The 19,813-nt window shown below is 43.2% G+C and overlaps 1 protein-coding gene across 2 annotated transcripts; it reads left to right on the top strand.

Annotated features, from left to right (window-relative positions):
• Positions 1-592: 592 nt before the first annotated feature.
• Positions 593-14,695, top strand: TMEM275 (transmembrane protein 275). 2 transcript variants are annotated; one of them, XM_077333874.1, is made up of 3 exons: positions 621-1,066; positions 1,239-1,566; positions 11,226-14,695. In XM_077333874.1, the coding sequence occupies exon 3, from the start codon at positions 11,304-11,306 to the stop codon at positions 11,850-11,852; it is 549 nt and encodes a 182-aa protein (XP_077189989.1). In that variant the 5' UTR covers positions 621-1,066; positions 1,239-1,566; positions 11,226-11,303; the 3' UTR covers positions 11,853-14,695. The 2 variants fall into 2 exon arrangements, with proteins under 2 accessions (XP_077189988.1, XP_077189989.1); XM_077333873.1 differs by lacking the exon at positions 1,239-1,566 and having other exon boundaries at positions 593-1,066.
• The last annotated feature ends 5,118 nt before the right edge of the window (positions 14,696-19,813 follow it).

A 19,813-nucleotide genomic window follows, 5' to 3' on the forward strand; every position in this document is an offset into this window, starting at 1 on the left:
CATTAAGAGATTCCTTAGAGAGAATACTGTTGATGAGTCAACTGACAAAGGATAGACTAAAATTCAAATTTGATTAACCAGCAGCTTTTACTGAATGCTGTTGGCTTGCTATACTTTACTATAAAGGAGAAAGGAGGAAACCGTGGGTGGGGCATCCTCACCAAATGTCTGCTGATGAATAACTCAGATGAGAAGCTGAAATGACAGCAATCAGCACATCACCCAACCATGACATTATGATTGAATTTCTGGATGATAAGCAAGTGGGTAAAAGGGGAAGGGTCATTTTGGCCAAGCTATCTGCTGCTGTGTGTTTGTGAGGTCTTGTGCAGAGCAATGGAGGCAAATGCATATGAGTAAGGGGCTAGATAGCCAGTCACAAGGCTGCTGGGCCACAATTAAACAAGCCTAACAAGGTTAACTGTGTTCTAAAGGGAAAGAGAGGTCCTGTCCCTTTTATTCTTCACTTCCACCAAGGTCTATTTCTTTCAGGCTATGTGGGGTTCTGCCGGCACCTCCTGCTTATATTTCATTGCAGTGGTTTTACTTGAATGCCCCCACCTTCAGGAAGATCCCTACAGCTCCTGAAGAGGAGGGTGGACCGGGGGTGGGAACAGAGACTCCTGCAGCCCATCGTGTTTTCATTCTTCCTTCTAGCGCCTTCATGCCGTGTGAGTGGGCGGCCGGGCGGGCGGAGAAGAGGCTTTCACCGAGGAACGAAAAAGCGGGCGAGGGGCAGAGAGCAAGGCGCGCGCTCCGCTTCCCCTTCGGGAGAGATCTGACAAGCGGCGAGGCGCCTGCACGTTGCAAACTTCTCCCCTGCCGTTCGAGGGACCGCCGTTCCGCTTGAGCTTCATGCCTCGTCGCCAGCCAACTCCGCGGGCCCCGGCGGCAGGGCGGGGACCCCTCCGGCTGCGTGAAAGGCATCCGAGCCGCGCTGCCCCTAGCGCTGACACTGCAGAAGGCAGCTCCCCCCGGCGCCGTCGCGCTTGGCCGCTCTACAGCCGAGAGCAGCGTCGGGCAGCATGGCAGGGAGCCCTGGGCGAGGATGGGCTCCTGTCGGCGGGTGAGTGGTGGGGGGGGGGCGGAATTTGGGCAGAGGAAGGTGGGCGAGAGCAGCTCGCAAAGCCCTCGAGAAGGGCCTCATCCCCGGACCGGGAGGCAGACTGGTCCCCGCGGTCGGGATGGAGGCTGGGCGAGAGGGCAAATATGTGGCGCTTGAATCCTCCTCACTCTAGAAGGAAGCCGGGGATCCCGGGAGCTGAGGGGGGGAAGGAGCCCGTGTCGCCCCAGCCTCGCTCCGGAGAACCTGCTGATGCTCCAGGAAACCCCTGCGGCCGTCTTCAAGGAGATTTCCCCAAGAGCCCCAGGATGGCTCAGCCAAAGTTTCCCGCTGCGGTGTGGGGCAGGCGAAGTACAACGGCCTCTCTAGAGACCTGTGTTTTGTAAGCTGCCTTTCCCTTAGGCTTTCCTGGACCTTCTTTTCCCTCCTCTCTGAGGCTTACAGAAAACCAGTTCAAGAACCTGCTCTTCTTTTGCCATCTTCCAAGGGTCGCCCAGGTCCAGGTAAAATTTCCCCTACAACAAAATTGCTGCCTAAAATATATATGTATATATCAAAGTAGTTGTGTGATTGTCTGTAGTACCATGTAGGGTTTGTTTGGGGTTTTTTGTTTGTTTTTTTGCTGGGGTCATATTCTTGCTCAAGCTCTGTGTGGAAGAAATGTGAAAATGCTGAGTTTTGGGGGTGCAGATTGGTTTGCAAACTGTTCTACTGCCATACAAATAAATGATCAGAAGGGAGAAATGGCTGAGTAGAAATCTAGCCCATTTTCTGAAAAGCCTATTTGTTATCTGAGCTTTAAAGAGCCTTCCTTGTTATTGTTCAGAGGTTAGATGTTGTTCAGGAATGAGTGATAATTCCTCCCGCTGATACCATAGCACACCGAACTTCCCAAACACTTCTTAGTGCATCTCAGTTCACTCCCTTTTCTCCAGAATGTGTTTGATGAATTCTGCCTGTTGAACGTCATTGAGCTTCAGCAAAGCTGCTGCGGAGAAGGATCTGTTGCAACTGAAATCTGGGAATTTCTTTTGACTGCCTAAATGTTGTGAGATGTACTTGTTTTTTGGTCAGCTTTAATCATTGTAGTCTCAAGTTCTCACATTTGGCATAGTGTGGTGTATTTGCAATGGTGTTGGTTTTCTGTAAATATCTGTCTTTGAAAGGACTATGGAAGACAGATCACATGTGTCAGTAATGTCTCCCTTTTGGAATGTAGCATTCATTTCAGTACAGATTATCTTTTGAATTCAAAATGTGGCAACCTGGAGATGTCAGCGCCCTGTGTGCATGCTGCAAACATGACAAAATATGTATAGCCAGTGCAACATGCTGCATCTGGTCTAATCATAGAAATCATCATGTGGGAATTTGCTAGAGGATAGACAACATTCTCTACAACAGATACTGCTAAGCGTATAAGATGTCTAAAACACTGTTTACGACAGAATCTGCTCTAAACTACAGTGAATTCTAGCAGAATGTTAAACTATATATAGCTATGTAGATATGTTCATAGTGAGTTACAAATGATTCTTGGCAATCTCAGGACTACTTAAAGGGATTAAATTAAAGTATTTTAAATAAATATTGATAAAGAACATGATAAGTTTGAGCCAGATAGTTACATAACAAACCAGGAAACCCTGTGATTGTTGCAAGTTTCTAAATTTCCCAGGGCACTGTTAATAACCTGTAGCAAATGTATTTATTTATTATTGCATTTCTATGACTGCCTTTCTCAGCACAGCTGTCTCATGGTTGTTTACAACAAACATACAATCGTAATATAACCAGTCAACTTTAAAACCATTAAAATATCTTGGATCATTGTAGCTGCCAGGTTTGATTAAACAGCTCCCTTCTAGTCCAGGATGGGAGAGAATAATGGATGGTGTTCTACCAACCAAATGCCAGCCAGAAGTGCTCAGGTTTGCATTTAGTCTTCATCTTACTTTCGGAGTATATTCCATTAAATGCATTTGATTAATTAATTAATTTGTACTCTGCCTTTCCCCCCAGTGGGGATGCAAAGGGGCTTACATTGTTCTCCTCTTGATTTCATCCTCACAACAACCCTGTGAGGCAGGCTAGGATGAGAGTGTGTGACTGGGCCAAGGTCACGCAGCCAGTTTCTATGGCATGAGTTGGGATTCAAACTCAAGCCTCCCTGCTACTAACCCAACACTCTTAATTGACTATTTTATCTGATTTTAAATACCTTTAACTGAAACAAAAAACAGTAAATGAAAGTGGCAGGAAAACTTTTGTTTTTGTTAAAAACAAAAATAAAGTTTCTTCTCTTTGTGCATAAATGATCCACACTGCAACCTATGACAGAACAGAAAATGAAAATGTATCTGTTGCATTATTTGTTCTTTAGAATGAGTTTTATCTACATACTAGTAATCAAGCCCGCTGTACCTAAAATACAGCGGGCGCTAGGCATGGGAGCCCCCAGCAGCCGCGCTCCACGTGACTGCCGGGGGCTCCCTTGGTCGGCGGTCTGATGCGGTGAGAGGCGCAAAGCGCCTCTCGCCGCGTCAGGCTGCCGGCAAAGGAGCAACTGCGTGCCGCGCTGTGTGTGGCTCGCAGTTGCTCCGGCGGGGACTCGGAGGGACCAATCGGCAGGCGCGAAGCGCCTGTCCAGAGGAAGGGGCCAATCGGCACCCTTCCTCATCCTGGACACATCCCGCCTCCCAAGCCCTTATCGTTTTATTTAGTCCGTGGTGCCTGCGGCGCCGCAGGCTGTGTTAAGATACTTAAAGCCACATTCCTGAGCCTAATGTCCAAACATATCTCCTGAGGGAGAACATCGCACAGCTGGGAATGATGACACAAGCATCACACTAAAATTGCAAGATATCATAGTTCTGCTGTATGCTGCATTGGTCAGACTGCACTTGGAGTACTGTGTGCAATTCTGGAGGCCTCACTTCAAAAAGGGTGTGGACACAACAGAGAGGGTGCAGAAGAGAGTGACAAAGATGATCTGGGGCTTGGGGGTCAAGCCCTACTTGAGGAAAGGCTCAAGGATTCGGGAATGCTCAGCCTGGAAAAGAGGAGGCTGAGAGAGGAACATGATTGCTCTCTTGAAGTATATAAAAGGTTGGAAGAAGGCAAGGAGTGATTTCTGTTGGCAGCAGAGGAGAGGACCTATAGTAATGGGTTATACTATGTGTAAAATGGTATCAGCTAGATATCAGGGGAAAAAATTCACAGTCAGAGTAGTTCAGCAGTGGAATAGGCTGCCTAAGGAGGTGGTGAGCTCTCCCTCACTGGCAGTCTTCAAGCAGCGGTTGGGCAGATTATTATGTTGGATGCTTTAAGATGACCCTGCATTGCCCCATATAGCCTATTCCAACTCTATGATCCTACCTAGTTTGCTGTAGTAACTTCTTGCCTTAATATCCCTGAGTAAACAATTATGTCAGAAGATTCAAGTGGGTAGCTGGGCTGATCTGAACCAGCACAACAAAGTATTTCTAATCAATGCCCTAGTTCTACACTCTGAGAGACTTTTGTAATACACAATTAACTTGTGTATATAGAAGTACCCTTTTATACATTTCTTTATTTTGGGGGGGCAAATTCTTTGAAAATTATATCAAAGAAAAGGCCTGAGAATTTTCCTGTCAGTCTCATTCCCATTCCTGAAAAGTCTGCTCTCCTGTCTCCATCCTCTTGTGCCCCTGCAGGAGTTAGGAAGACTCTCCCTCGGAGCATCTTCTGTATGTTGACAATTCTAGACTTAAAATAAAGTTTTCTATCTGTTTATCCGGGAAGAAGTTCCAGTTTTTCATGTATACACTGCCAAAGTGAGCATATAAGAAGACGTTTGAATAATGGGATTCCTGGATTATCAAAACCTATTTTCATTCTGTTCAAAATCTAAAGCTGACAAATGGGCTCCATAAATGAAGCCAGAATGTAGACATGTTTTCAAATGTATTTTCTTCAGTGGCAAATCCCCCCAAAATATTACAAAGAAATTTTTCTATTTTCATACAGGATCAATATAGTATCAATAATACAGTTTCATACAGTATCAATAATAACCTTAACATAGTAGTACAAGAGAAAATCCTTCAAAATTATTTTTATTTATAATAAAGTCTTATTCCAAGTAGTTTGAGGGACAAACAAGTGTGGCAGCAAGTGTGGAAGAAAATCCAGCTGGCAGCCCTACATATACAAGGGTTGTACAAGTGCTGGTCTGCGTCCCATGTTAATTGAAATGGGACTTGTACAGGAGAACTTCCTGATGGATTGTACCTTCTTAGCCACGTCTATCTATCTCCATCACCTTTGGTTTGTGCCTGAAATCACTACTCTTTCGGTAGAACTGTTTTTGCCGCTGATCAGCTGAGTAGGAGAGAGATTCTGAGCAAATCAATCAAGGCTAAGAAACTCAGAATTTGTTTTGCTTCCTTCCTGATAAAGAAGGAACAATAGACCTTGTAACTACTGTAAAATACCCCCAAGACAGTAATCATGCATCCACTGAGATGTCTTGCCTAAATAGGGGATATCTTACTTAAAAACATAATGGCTTAGATGACCCACTGTGCTTTCTTTATTCCAATCCAACACCATTCAAATCAGTCAGAGACTCTTACAAAAGAGGGCACAATTGCTGGCATTGTGCCAGCAGCAGAAATCACCTCCTTCTCATTGTTGGGATGCAAGGAGTCATCTGTGTTGTTCTCTCTCCCCCCGCCCCCCCAAGTCCTCTCCAGATTTTTTTATGATAAATCTGTGCCCCCACCTCACATGGCAGTAAGGAAAAGAGTTTGGGGAGTGTGGAGATGTCATCAGGCAAGTGGAACAGTGAAAGAGAGAGAGAGAGTCCTGCCCTGTCCTACCTGTCACTCTAAATATGAATCCGTTAACAGTTCTAATTACAACCATAATGTAGACCTATACATCTTTGCAGAGGAAGGTCTCAATTTCACCCCCTTACTGTTTGATTAACACCCCCTTACTGTTTGATTACTTAGGTGAGGGATTGCTGCTCACCACCAAATAGCAATAGATCTGGAGGCCAATAGTAAAAAAGACCCCAAAAAGGTGAAGCATTACTTCTAGCTAAGTGAGGCATAATCCAGGACTTTTGGGAGATGGAGAAAGACGGCTGCTATGGATGGAAAAGGCAAGGCCTTTTCTTGTATCTGTGCCATCAGATAGGGTTGCCACTTCTGGATTGGAAAATTTCTGGAGATTTGGAAGTGGACCATGGGGAGGTGAGAGTTAGGGGGAAGGGGAGGGACCTCAACAGGGTATAAATGCTGAAGAGTCCACCTTCCAGAGCTGCCATTTTCCTCTGAGAACCGATCTGTTATCTGGAGATCTGTTGTAATTCTGGGAGAGCTCCAGTCCTCACCTGGATATTGACAGTCCTGCTGCCAGAGGAGTGCAAGAAGCCAGAAGTGTGTCATTAACCCCTGCAGAGCTCTTGTAACTGAATGGTTGGATGGTTCTGTCTGTTGGGCACCAGTCATAGCAAGCCCGTTCATCTGTGGTTCTATGGACAAATTTGCCACAGACACCAATGTCCCAGTGACTGAAATGCAGCAGAGTTGGCTTTGCATGGGAATGAGCTTTGTGGACTGAGCCACACTGTGGTTTGTGGTGTGCATTTTTATGTTCTCCAGTATGGCTATTAATAGCAAGCCAAATGGCCTCTCATTGTGATTAGAGTGAGAGTGATGCTTCGGAATGCTGTGTTGTTCATGCATAAAGAATGAACGTATCTCTGTGAGTGATGGCCGGACCATTCCATGCCAAGGCGGGGTGGGGTTTGCCTCCACTGCAAGAGAGGCCTTGGAGAGAGCAGAGTGGAAATGGAAACTGGGGGGCATTCCGCACTCATTCAAAATTGCACAATGGTTGCAAATTGAAATCGCTACTGATTTGCTGTTATGCACAACGTCGTTGACAATCTGCAACACTGCTGAAACCAATCCGCAAAAAGCACTTGGTTGTAGAGCTTTCAGGGAAATCCCAAAAAGTGGATTCACCCTCTGGAAAGCGCTATACTCTTGCAACCAATCTGCAACACCAGCGGGAAAGTTCTGTGCATTACCATTGTTGTGGTTTCTGCAAAGTCCCTCCCCCTGGCTCTCTCCTCTGATCATCCGGCAAACCGATCACCATTTTTTTTTCTCGGAGCGAGCGGAGATCAACGCACCGACGAGCCTTCGTTTACCCAGCGAGGCTTCCCTGGCTGTAGTCCCTCCCCAGAGCTGTTTAAAGTCACCAAGCACCAAGCAACACACAGCCCCGTTTGCTGGTTTATTTTTCACTCTATTTTCGGCTGAAAATCATGCCCGTGTGGGGGGGGGGTGTTATTTTTTTTTCACTCGGGGGGAGCGTGGCAACGATGAAACGGCAGCTCAAACACTACCTGCTAGCTAGATGGGTCTCTCTATTGCAACGAATCAACGCAGATTCGTGGCAACGTGTGTGTGTGTGTTTTTTTAAACCTTCTTTAAAGGGAAAGGGGCTTTTGGGGAGCATGATAACGGCCACCCATTGGCTGCTCGTTTGATTGACGGCCAGGGGCGGGACAAAGCTCAGCAATATCGCTTCCTGGCTAGCGATTTTTGCCGAGACCAGAAACCTGTGGGAAACGATAGAAACTCAACTGGATTCCACTACAAAGGCAGGTATGCATAACGACGAATTCCACTATTTAAAATGGCGTTTTTTCGTTCCGCAACCAATTTGCTACATAGATCCTGGTGCGGAATGGCCCTGGCTTTGATCAGTAGGTAGTCACTGTTGTGCAACTAACAAAATCCCACACTGCCGATGCATTGCCGACACCAGCATGGGGTCAAGTGTAGCTGGTGGGTATCTCGAAAGCATGGTGTAGTGGTTGAGAGTGGTGGACTCTAATCTGGAGAACTGAGTTTGCTTCCTGATACCTCAGCCTGAATCCTGCTGGGTTACCCTGGCCCAGTCACAGTTCTCTCAAGACTCTCTCGGCTCCACCTACCTCACAAAGTGACTGTTGTAAGGAGGTAGGTTCAGGTGTGCAACCATGTTGGTCTGAGGCAGGAGAACAAAGTTCAAGTCCAGTGGCACCTTTAAGATATTGGATAGTTTGTATAAAAGTAGTAGCAGAGTTAATATATAAGTGATCAGACAGAGCAGTGTTATAGTATAAAAAGCATATTTTACTAGACTCCCAGGGTAGGGGAACTCGGGAATAAAACAAGAAAATGCATAGCTTTCTATAGCTCATGGTAGAGCTCATATACTTAGCTGCTACATGGCTGAACTCCAATATGGATCTCCCTCGTGCCTAAACAGTTCTCCTCTTCTTTTGGAACAAAGGGTGGATATAGAAATCCTTCTCTTCCATTATTAGTTGCAGATGTGAGAAGCAAACATGTAAGCAATGACAGGTAGACACTTTGCATACCAATAAACAAACTCCATAACCCTCTATTGCCTGTTCCTACTAGCAACCAGTGTCAATAAGATTAACCCTTTTTCTGCTGACTCTTGCTAAACAAACATAGTCAAATATTGTAACCACTACACCGATCGTTCTCATAGTGTTCAGGTGGATATGCTTCCTAAAGACTTTGCTAGGATAGATCTTCCTGACTCAATAAATCAGTCCTACCTCTTCAGTAAAGTAGCTTTACTAGACAGCGACAGCAAGAAAGAGGAAGAAATGAACACTTTGTTGAATTTGCTACAACTGAGTTCCAACTTTCTGATTTTCCTGCTTTAAGTCTTGTTTTAATTCTGTTGACAAGGAGCTGATTTCTTCAGAAATAGTGATGGTAGTAAGCAAATAATCCCTATATATTCGACAAAATCTTCAATTAACATTTTTCTTAAACAATAATCAGTCTGAGAGAAACAACATTCAACGTATTCAAATGTAAACAATAACCTATACAGATCTAAGCCATAAACAAATCAGTACCAAGTTCGAATAGATCAACATTCAGTGCAGTTTATATGATTAATTCACTGGTCCATAATTTCAGAGGAAGTCCACTAATAATTATAAGTCTTGTATAACCCATAAGTTACACTGTTGGTTTACTCTTTCGCAATTTTTTTCCAGAAACAGTGTTACATTCTGTCCTTATATGTATATTGCATAAATTTTAACTACAGGAAATGCTGCGAAATAAATACATCATTTTATCATATGTGGTGGAATACTAAAAGAAAACAAGGAAATATTGGATTATGATTCATAATGAAATGCAAAAGATACTGAAAATCAGATATGCAATAGATCCAAAATGCTTCTTCTAAGAAGGAAAGAAGATATACAAGTGAAAAAGAAATCAAAAGATACCCAGTACTAGACTTAGAAGAATCTCTTCCATACTGCGACCAAGTATGAACTCAGCTGGTTAAAAGGACAAAATGGTTGGGGTATATGAACTGAAATGAATTGAACTGAAGACTCCAAGTGATATTTAATATATTTTATTGAAATGTAGTCTAAATGCACAATTTGTAAAATCATTAAGAAAACAAAATATATTTTTTTTAATGTATGTTACTAAATATAGTACCAGTCAATATAAAAATGTATAGTGAATTTGTTAAATATATGGCAACAGCTGCCAGGAAATTATTTTTATCAAGGAAAAAAGAATCTGTACCTGGTATTGCAGCGTGGTTAAATAAATTGAGGGAATATAAGTCAATGGCAGAACTTACATATTTGATGCAAAACAGATCAATATCAGATTATAATAGAAAATGGAGTCCAATATTAGACTATATCGACTGATATAATGTGATGGAAGTAAATTTATAGGAGGTATGTAAATGATGGAAACAGAGCCGGGGGGGGGGGAAACAGCAGTTACAATGGGAAAATGGGCGGTTGTTATCATGCTCCAGAAAAGCCCCTTTCTCTTTAAGCATAGTTAAAAACACACACACACACGTAGCAACGAATATGCGTTGATTCGTTGCAATGGAGAGACCCATCTAGCTGGTGTGTGAGCTGGCGATTCATTGTTACTATGCTCCCCCAAGTAAAAAAAAAATCCCCCCCCCCCGCACGGGTGCGATTTTTGGCCGAAAATAAAAGGAACTTGCAAACAAGGGGCTGTGTTGTGCTTGGGGACTTAGGGGACCTTTAAAGCACTTCTGTGGAGGGACTGTAGCCAGAAAAGCCTTGCTGGGTGAATGAAGCCTCACTGGTTCGTTGCTTTCCCCGTTCGCTCCGAGGAAAAAAAAATGGCGATCGCTTTGCCAGAAGTTCGGAGAAGAGAGCCAGGGGGAGGGACTTTGTTGGAACCGCAACAATGAGAACGCACAGGTCTTTTTCGCTAGTGTTGCAGATTGTTTGCAAGAGTGTAGCGCTTTTCGAAGGGTGAATCCACTTTTCCCGATTTCCCTAGAAGCGCTACAATGAATCGTTTTTTGCGGAACTGTTGCGGGAGTGTTGCAGATTGTGTGCGACGTCATGCGGAACTGCAAATGAGTAGCGTTTACCATATGTTCTGCTACAAAAAACTCGTGCGGAATGGCCCACAATCTGTCTAAGTTCATAAAATCACTTAAACAGCACTTAAAGAATTTGGACAACACAAGCACTAGATTCAGGAGGACAGAATAGGAAAGATGAGCCCCTCAGAGCAGAAAGTATTTCAGCAAAGCAAAACTCTTCGAAATATCTTGTCTTGGGAATGGATATCTAGGGGGTGGGTAGGTGAAATGGGGGGAAGGCAAGTATTTCATCATACACTAGCCATAGCACTGAATGAGCATGGATTTACTTTTCTTTCTGAAAATGGTTATAAATATAATTTGAGAATTTAGAGAAACATGATACAAAACCCAGAGAACCTGAATCTGTTTTTCTCCCCTTGCAGCTTACTGAAGCTTTGTAAGCAATTTTTAAGCTTGCTGCTGTTTTTAATTCTTCCCTCTTCCGCTGCTGCTGTAGCATTACGGGCCGTTCATGCTAGAAAGGTGGGTGGGTAGGGTACGCAATTATTTCAGTAGTGCATTAAGTCTCTGTGATTGTAAAGAACAAGGGGAATTGATGGGCTGCAAGGGATGGAGAGCAGACTTAAGTGCCTTTTGCCCCTGTGAGCAGCACTGGATAAACTGAATGAACAAATAAAAGCGATGCTCACATGCCTCCCTGTTCTCTCTTCTTTTGCAGAAACTTGGAGCAGCAGCTTTTTGTGGACACCATGTATTTACAGTGAGATCCAGGGCCAGGCCTGAAACTCCAGTCAACATGTTCAGTGAAAAGAACAGCACTCCTTTGTCCCAGAAAACAAGCAAGAAAAAGACCAGGCCACAGGGGCTGCCTTCCCCGGCTCTTTGCTGTGCCTGTGGACTGTGCATCATGCTAGCAGGTATCAACATCACCCTGGTGGGAGCATTTGCTTTTGGAACATTTGTGCCTGTCAACAACCCTCCCATTGTCATTGGCCCCATCCTTTTGGTTGTGGCATTTACTTTCTTTGGAGCTTGTTGCATTTGTAGCCGAAGGCCACCTGCTCATGGCATGAGAAAATCCAAGCCAGGGGCCAATATTGGGCTCATCAGACCTGGGAACACAGCCTTTGAAATCGAAACCAGTGAGCATACTGTCCAAGATACCACTGCTGTGCAACTGAGCCCAACTAACTCGCCAGTGTCCTCCAGGAAGTCTACCCCCACTCACGAGAACTCTAAGACCTGCAAACTATTTACAATGGACAGCAATGGGCCAGCAGCAAAATACACAGCCGGGGGAGAATCAATACAACTGAATTTACCCAGAGACATTGCAACATCATAACTGAAACTGGAGAATATTGATGGGGAGATGGGGAGCCAGCACAGCATCCTGTGACCAGCTTTGCTTAGGCGCATCTACAATGCTGCAAGCATTTGGAATTCAATTTGGAATTGGCCAGTACATGCTTTGAATATGTTGAGAAATCTAAGGAATGGCACTATAAGGTGGTGACTAGAAATCAATACACAGCTGTGACAGAGAATGCTAGACACTTGTTTGAAAGGATTGAATTCTTAGTGGTGAAATTAAAATGAAACAGAGATATAAATTGATATTGCTGCTAGGGCATATTTCTTGGGTTTCATTCATTATTTCAATGGGTTTGTGAATGATAATGTGGTGATCAGAATTTTGTGCTGCAGTATACTGGAACAAAGGAAAACAAACTAGATCTAGGGAAAAAAACTAGACCTAGGCAATTAAACTTTTATGAGACAACCTTGTTCGCTTCTTTTGAATAGGCAAAATGAAGTACTTCCTTAATGCAATTAGAAATCTAACTTGCTGCTTATGATTTGTTGCCATCTTTCCCTTTCTCCCTATTGTGATTTCCCTGATTCCCATAGGCGTTAACAGAAATGACAGACCCCAAAACCTACCATTTCTATCCTTCCCAGCTCTGGTTCTCAGACTCTATAGCTGATAGCAGGCTACCAAATTCATGGGAAGCTACCTATAAGGGATAGAGCACTAAGGTAGAGGTCTGGTCATTCTCTTAGTTGGGAAGAAAATGTGTTTATCTTGATTTCACTTCTGCAGCCTGGATGCACATTAAGAATGGAGATATGTACAGAGAAGTTTCATAAGGAAATGAAGCCAGTTACTGCGTATAAAGAACATTTTGATCTCTTTATTTTCACAGGCGTCTTTAATTAGGGAACATTAATAGATTCAAAGTCCTTCCTGAGCAACCAGTCATGTATTTTAGATATTATTTGTTATTGAAAGGAATTCTTCCATGAGGCCAGTTTGATGGAGGGTGGTATGTAAATGTAATAAGTAATAATAACAATAATAAATAACAAAATTTTTCTGATTTCCAACTACTATATATGACATCAATTTTTCTATAAGATTTTTTTCAGAGGACAGGTCTTTTACTGAGATTGTAGGCAGACAAATGGAAAAGTTACGATATTAGGATTCTCAGTCACTCTTTCAGATAAATGCATTTAGTGTTGCTTGAACCATTAAAAAAAGTCTCCACCCAACTCCCATAAATAAAAAACAATTCATTTTTAAATTTCCAACTATTGTCTGCCTGCTAAAAGTAAAGTATGTTATTTGATGGGTGGGACTTTAAAACTTTTCTTGAAGGCTGCTTAATGAGTAGAAATAAATATATGAAATTCCCTCTGCAAATGACTTCCAAATTATCTGAATGGCACTGTTTTGTTAGCTATTTGCCATTCTTTCATTTTTTCTGTGCTTGCTTTCCCATCCCCTTACAAGTTACTCATGCACTAGCTGGCTTATGCGCATTGAATTTTTCTCATGCTCATACATGAAGACATATAGTGACACTTTCTATGAGATTATGGAACCCAAGAAAAATTAAGGGAGAAACATAGTCTGTGTGGGAAAGGTTTCAGGAGGTAGAGGGCAGTTGTTAACAACTGTGGTGAGCATGGGAAAAAAGACAAAAGATAGTAAATACAGCAGGAAGAAGAAAAAACAAAAGAAAGAATAAACAAAGGATGCCCCACCCTGAGACTGGCAGATAACATCCAGCTAGCGAAGGTCATCCAACCTCACCGTTAAGTGATCAAAAGCTGCTTGTGCATTGTGTGTATCTGTAGTGTGTGTTCTATGGGTTTTAAAAATAATTATTATTTAGAATTCCGTGTTCACTATTTGAGTGCATCAGATGAGGAAATAAGTATTTAGGCATCCACCTAAAGAGAGCATGATGATAGGCTTCTTATTTTCTCTTTTGACTGCTGCACTTGCTAACATTGACTAAATCACAGAACAAAAAGGAATCATGAAGAAACTGTGTGGCTGCATCACAGTTCTTTTCTGTGTGGAAGAGCAAAATGAGGATCAGAGCCAACCTGTATCATCATAACCAAATGGAACCTGCCCATGCTGAAACCATTACGAGAGCTTTCATAGCATATTACTCAGCTGATAATGAGCTAGAGGTTTGCCCAGCTAGCAGTGCCATCCTAAATCATGTTACACTCTTCTTTGAAGGATACAACTCTGCTTAGGATTGCACTGCGAGTGTTTTACATGTTTTGGATGATTTTCTATGATATTCTCTGAAGACATCCACTTGATTTATAATTTCTAGCAACTAATTGCCCTCCTAACCTGCAGATTTAGCATATTAAATGCTTCTTCAATTTGACCCAAATTTTCCCCAAAGATGTTTCAAACAGCATGTGACAATATGTCTTTTTACAAATAGAAGCCAAATTTAAAATATTAATTCCTTTATAGTCACCAAGACCCATAGATACTCTTCAGTGCATCAAGGGAACAAAGTGGTCCATTTTAATGAGATTCACATTTAAGATCAATATCACCAGTTTCTATGGCATGACAGTTTAATTCTGTTTTATTCAGAGTGAAATAATTTTTTTTTAAGCTGAAAAACAAGGGGTTATTTTGGAGGGTATTTTGGAAATACGTTGAATCATATCAAGTTCATAGTGTAAAAAGCTTGTGATCAGTTCTGTACGAAAGCACAGTTTTTGGAGTTAACATGTTGTCATGTTCTGGTATCAGTTTCCATGTTTGCAAAAGCAAGTGACTGTTTAGCACATGTTTGGTGCTGCCCTTTGGACTCTCCTTGTGTTAAATAAAAATATAACAAGATATTTCCCGAGTCCTCTGCAGCTAGACCTGTGCAGGCTCTTTCTTATCAATGCATCATCCTGTTACCTTGGTGAAATCTGGATGGCTTCTGGGTATCAAAAGAATCGGAGACCAGAGAAATTACCTGTATTCACAGGCTCTCATTTTAAGCACCACAGCTCCATCGATATCATTTACTCCACAATCCACAGTTCCTTTTGCTGACTCACTGTTAAATCAATGAATCACTGGAAAGGTAAGAGTCACTCAGAAGCTGCTCTGACATGTTCCCCAAAGAAGGGAGTGACTGATCAGACAAAGTGGAGAAACCTTTTAGACTGTCTGGATAATTTGGGGGTTGTGTTAGTTACGTTCTTAACTTCTGATCCAGTAGCTTAAGAATGTAATCATTTAGACTCTCAGTCTCTTTACAACACAGACTTGTAAAAGCTCAGAGGTGAACTCTTAGTGGTATGTTGAGAACTCATGTTGATGTGGAATGCTAAATGGCACAAGATCTGCCAGGTACCAGGTAAAGGAAACTTTAAAGGGCCAGCATGGGAAGAATAGGTGGGATGAATTCAAAAGCTGCTCTAGAAATTAAAACCTTTGTTTGTTTACTCCACCTGCTATTGTAATGCTGCAGCTCAGGGTTCATTCTAGAAACACCTTTTCAGGTTTCATCCATGTGGAAACTGTGATTGTGTAATCATGGTGTAACACTATCGCCCTCCATACATGTATATGCTAATTTGCAGCATGTGGATCCTTCCCAGATCAACATCCAGATCAACTCTGAAGCTATCAGATGGGCTAGGATGCATAATGTTCATTTAAAAATGATTGTGATTACAAGTGAAATAGCTTGTAAATGTACATTGTCCAGTTTTTCTACAATATATAACCATCTTCAAGTATTTAAAATGCTGCCAGACAGAGGGGCTTTACGCACTGGGATCTTTGTAGCAAATTGGTCACTGAATGAAAAATCGCCATTTAAAATAGTGGAATTCGTCGTTATGTATACCTGCCTTTGTAGTGGAATCCAGTTGCGTTTTGTAGCGTTTCCCACAGGCTTCCGGTCTCGGCAGAAATCGCTAGAAAGGAAGCGCTATTGCCAAGCTCGTCCCGCCCCTGGCCGTCAAGCAGCCAATGGGCAGCCGTTAGCATGCTCCCAAACAGCCCCTTTCCCTTTAAGAAAGGTTTAAAAAAAAAAAAAACAGACCCATTGCAACGAACCTGTGTAGATTCGTTGCAACGGAGAGACCCATCCAGCTGCCTAATGTGTTTGAGCTGTCGTTTGATCGTTTGATCGTTGCCACGCTTCCTCCGAGTGAAAAAAAAATCCCCCCCCCTCTCACGGGCCCGATTTTCGGCTGAATGAATGTGTAAAAATTAAAGGGAAAATACATCAGCAAACGGGCTTTTCTGTGGTTTGTGCTTAGTGACTAAAGGGGAGGGACTGAAGCCAGGGAAGCCTCTAAACAGAAAGAGGATCACTGGTGCATTTATCCCCGCTCGCTCGGAGAAAAAAAAATAGCGATCGCTTCGCCGGAAGATCAGAGAAGAGAGCCAGGGGGAGGGACTTTGTAGAAACCGCAACAATGTTAACGCACAGGTCTTTTTTGCTAGTGTTGCAGATTGGTTGCAGGAGTGTATCGCTTTCCGGAGGGTGAATCCACTTTTGGGGATTTCCCTGAAAGCGCTACAAGGAAGCGCTTTTTGCAGATTGGTTTCAGGTGTGTGGCAGATTGTCGACGACGTTGTGCAAAACAGCAAATCAGTAGCGTTTTCAATTGGCAACCATTGTGCTATTTTGAAGGCGTGCAAAAAGCCCCAGAGAATGGAGCAGAGTTGTTCTCTCTTGCCCCGGAGGGACAGACCAGAACCAACAGGATGAAATTAATTCAAGAGAAATTCCATCTACCATCCTGGCAGTTAGAGCAGTTTCTCAGTGGAACAAGCTTTCTCGGAAGGTGGTGGGTTCTCCATTTTTAAACAGAAGCTGGATAGCCATCTGACTATTCTGAGGCTGATTCTGTGAAGGTTCAAGGGGGTGGCAGGTTACAGTGGATGAGCGATAGGGGATGGGAAGGCGATTGTAAGCTGGTTTGCGACTCTTGGGCAGAGAAAAGCAATGTCTTCTTCTTTTCAGAAGTTGATGCATTCCATAAAAATAATGCAACATATTAACAATACAAAATGCAAAACAGAAACAAAAGGCAGGGATCTAGATGTTATATACCCTTTTCAATTCCTCAAGGTATTCTTGTCACCACAAGCTTTGGCTTGTGTTATTCCTTTGGACTCTGCCAGCCAGAAGGGGAAAACACTTCATTTGAAAAATCATGCCAGAAATTATCCAAGACTTGTCTGTGCTCTAAAGTGTCACTGTGTTGAACAGAATTCAATGGACCTAGATAAATGAATTCACATAAAACTGAGTTCAGTGTTACAATGTTCTTGTAGATCATTGGTTGTAGTACATTGATTTGGATCCTAACTAGTGTTTCCATGGTTGTAAGGATTTCTGTTCATCCAACATGATACAGCATCATCTCCCCTCCCCCAAAACCAAACTTCCTCTGAAATCCAATTCCTTACCCGAAAATAGGACTTGGAGTATTTTAGGCACTTGTGGGAGAAAGGAGAGGGGAACTTGCACTAGGTTAAGTAAAAGTCCCTACACCCACAGAAACATTAGTTGAGTTTAGATTACTGACCTCCAGGGACTGGAGATCTTCTGAATTACAATTAAGCACTACACTGTAGAGATCAGTTCCCCTGCTTTGGAGGGTAGACTGTATAACAGTGGTCCCCAATCCCCGGTTTGGGGACCGGTACAGGTCTGTGGATCAGTTGGTACCAGGCCGTGGCTCCTCTTCATCCTGCTCCCCGGCTGCTGCCTCGGGGGGCTGCCCTTCCACTCTGCTGCCGGCTCATGTTTGGTGCTCTCTGGCGGCAGACATGGCTGGAGCTCCCCTTTGGCATGGCCACAGCTGCTGCTAGCAGGGCACTGGTGGGAAAGCAAGCGGAACAGGGGTTTAAGCGGTGGTGGTGACATCCTTCGGCAAAAGATTACCCCTCCCCCCAGGCCTCAGTAAAATTTTCAAGCATTGACCGATCCCCGGTGATAAAAAGGTTGGGGACCACTGCTCTATAACATTATACACCACTATGGTCCCGTCATCTCTCCCCAAACTCCACCCTTCCCAGGCAGCTGGGAGGTAGTTCATATTACAATCTAAGCGACATAAAAATTCTCATAGGGGATGATTGGTTTGGATAAAGATCTAGAAATAGATGCTGGGCAAACTTGGCTGTCTAAATATCACTAACATGACTATACCGAACTATTCTAATTTATTCAGAGCCATGCTGGCTCTGAAAACAGTGTTCACTTCCAAGCTAAAAGTCTCATAATCTCACTCCATCTGTTCGATATTCGCAATATGTGTAACCTTGATGCGTGCAAGTTATGACCCTGTCATCCAAATGCAGCCTAATATCCAATAATGAAAGGTCACAAAGAGTTCAATTAGCCTCCTTTCCCATAGCTGGTCTAAAACTGCAAAGACAGGTAAATTGACACTTGACCTGGCAAGCTAGAAAAACAGGTTTATTGAGCTGCCTTGATGGACCCAAATAAGTGTTTGGCTTGGTGGGTTCAAGCCTAGTTTAACTTCAAGTATGTTTTCTTATTTTATTTCACTTGGACACATGAGCATATGAAACTACCTTATACTGAATCAGAGGATTGGTCCATCAAGGTCAGTCTTGTCTAGTCAGGCTGGCAGATTGTCCAGGGTCCCAGGTGGAGGTGTTTCACATAACCAACTACCTGCTCCTTTTTACTTGAAATGTTAAGGTCTGAACTTGGGACCTTCTGCTTGCTAAGCCTGAACCATAACCTCTCTCGCTAAACAGCAAAAACTCAAAACTGAAGTTATTAGTGCAGGAATTTTTGGTGTAGCAGCTGGAAGAGGCTACAGATAGGACAACAAATCTGAAGAAGAGTTGCTGGCACTCTTTTTTTTCTACCATGTCTCTTGTGCCTTTAATTGCTGCCAGATAAATTCAACAGATAACATTGCCCGATCACTGGGGTTGGTGAACTTCTGAGTGTGGGAGTGAGGTGGGATTTTCAGAAGGAGAAATCAGCAAAAATTACTTAGCCCATCTTCTGTTGGCAGAGGTGCCTTTATTAGCAGGGGGGGAAACAGCGCAGATCCCAGCCACAGCCTCCATTCTCAGAAAGACCATTATTTGGACCCCAGGCTCTCTCCCTGTGTGCAAGGGGAGTTTGCCCATGAATCTCCCATTTTTTACTAATATTTCTGGTACACCTTAGCAGGACCAGGGAATTTGCACAGAAATGTTGCTTGCCAGAAATAGGACAAGAATGCTCTAGTGTGTTGCCATTTCTTTCTAGAAGGACCTTGGCTAACCTAATTAATTGGACAAAGGGCCAGATCACTGACCTTTCCCTCAGCCTGGAATGCCTTGACAAAGGAATTTTCAGACTCTGGAAGGTTGCTAATCCTCTCAGATAGCCCTTAGTGCTATTCCAACATCTATTCTTTCCCTAATTTCTTCCTTGATAAATTTATCTACCCCAGCTGTTTCACCATCCATGTTTACCAAAGCATCAAATTCATTTTAGCAAAATGGCTCTGCCACACCCAAATTCAGTAAGAATGCAAATGCTACAGCTGCCTGAGAAACCCCCTTTGTGAATTACTGCACACCTGAGGTTTTTCTTTAACTCAATTAAGATTTATTTGTCACAGACTTGCTAAAACCATTTGCAGGTCTTTGTTACATTATTAAAGGTAAAGGTAAAGGTATCCCCTGTGCAAGCACCGAGTCATGTCTGACCCTTGGGGTGACGCCCTCTAGCGTTTTCATGGCAGACTCAATACAGGGTGGTTTGCCAGTGCCTTCCCCAGTCATTACCGTTTACCCCCCAGCAAGCTGGGTACTCATTTTACCGACCTCGGAAGGATGGAAGGCTGAGTCAACCTTGAGCCGGCTGCTGGGATCGAACTCCCAGCCTCATGGGCAAAGCTTTCAGATGGCTGCCTTACCACTCTGCGCCACAAGAGGCTCTATTACATTATTACACACAGGTAATTAATTCAAACACATTGTTTTAGGGG

This window comes from Paroedura picta, chromosome 4 (assembly GCF_049243985.1).
Source record: "Paroedura picta isolate Pp20150507F chromosome 4, Ppicta_v3.0, whole genome shotgun sequence".
Taxonomy (NCBI): domain Eukaryota; kingdom Metazoa; phylum Chordata; class Lepidosauria; order Squamata; family Gekkonidae; genus Paroedura; species Paroedura picta.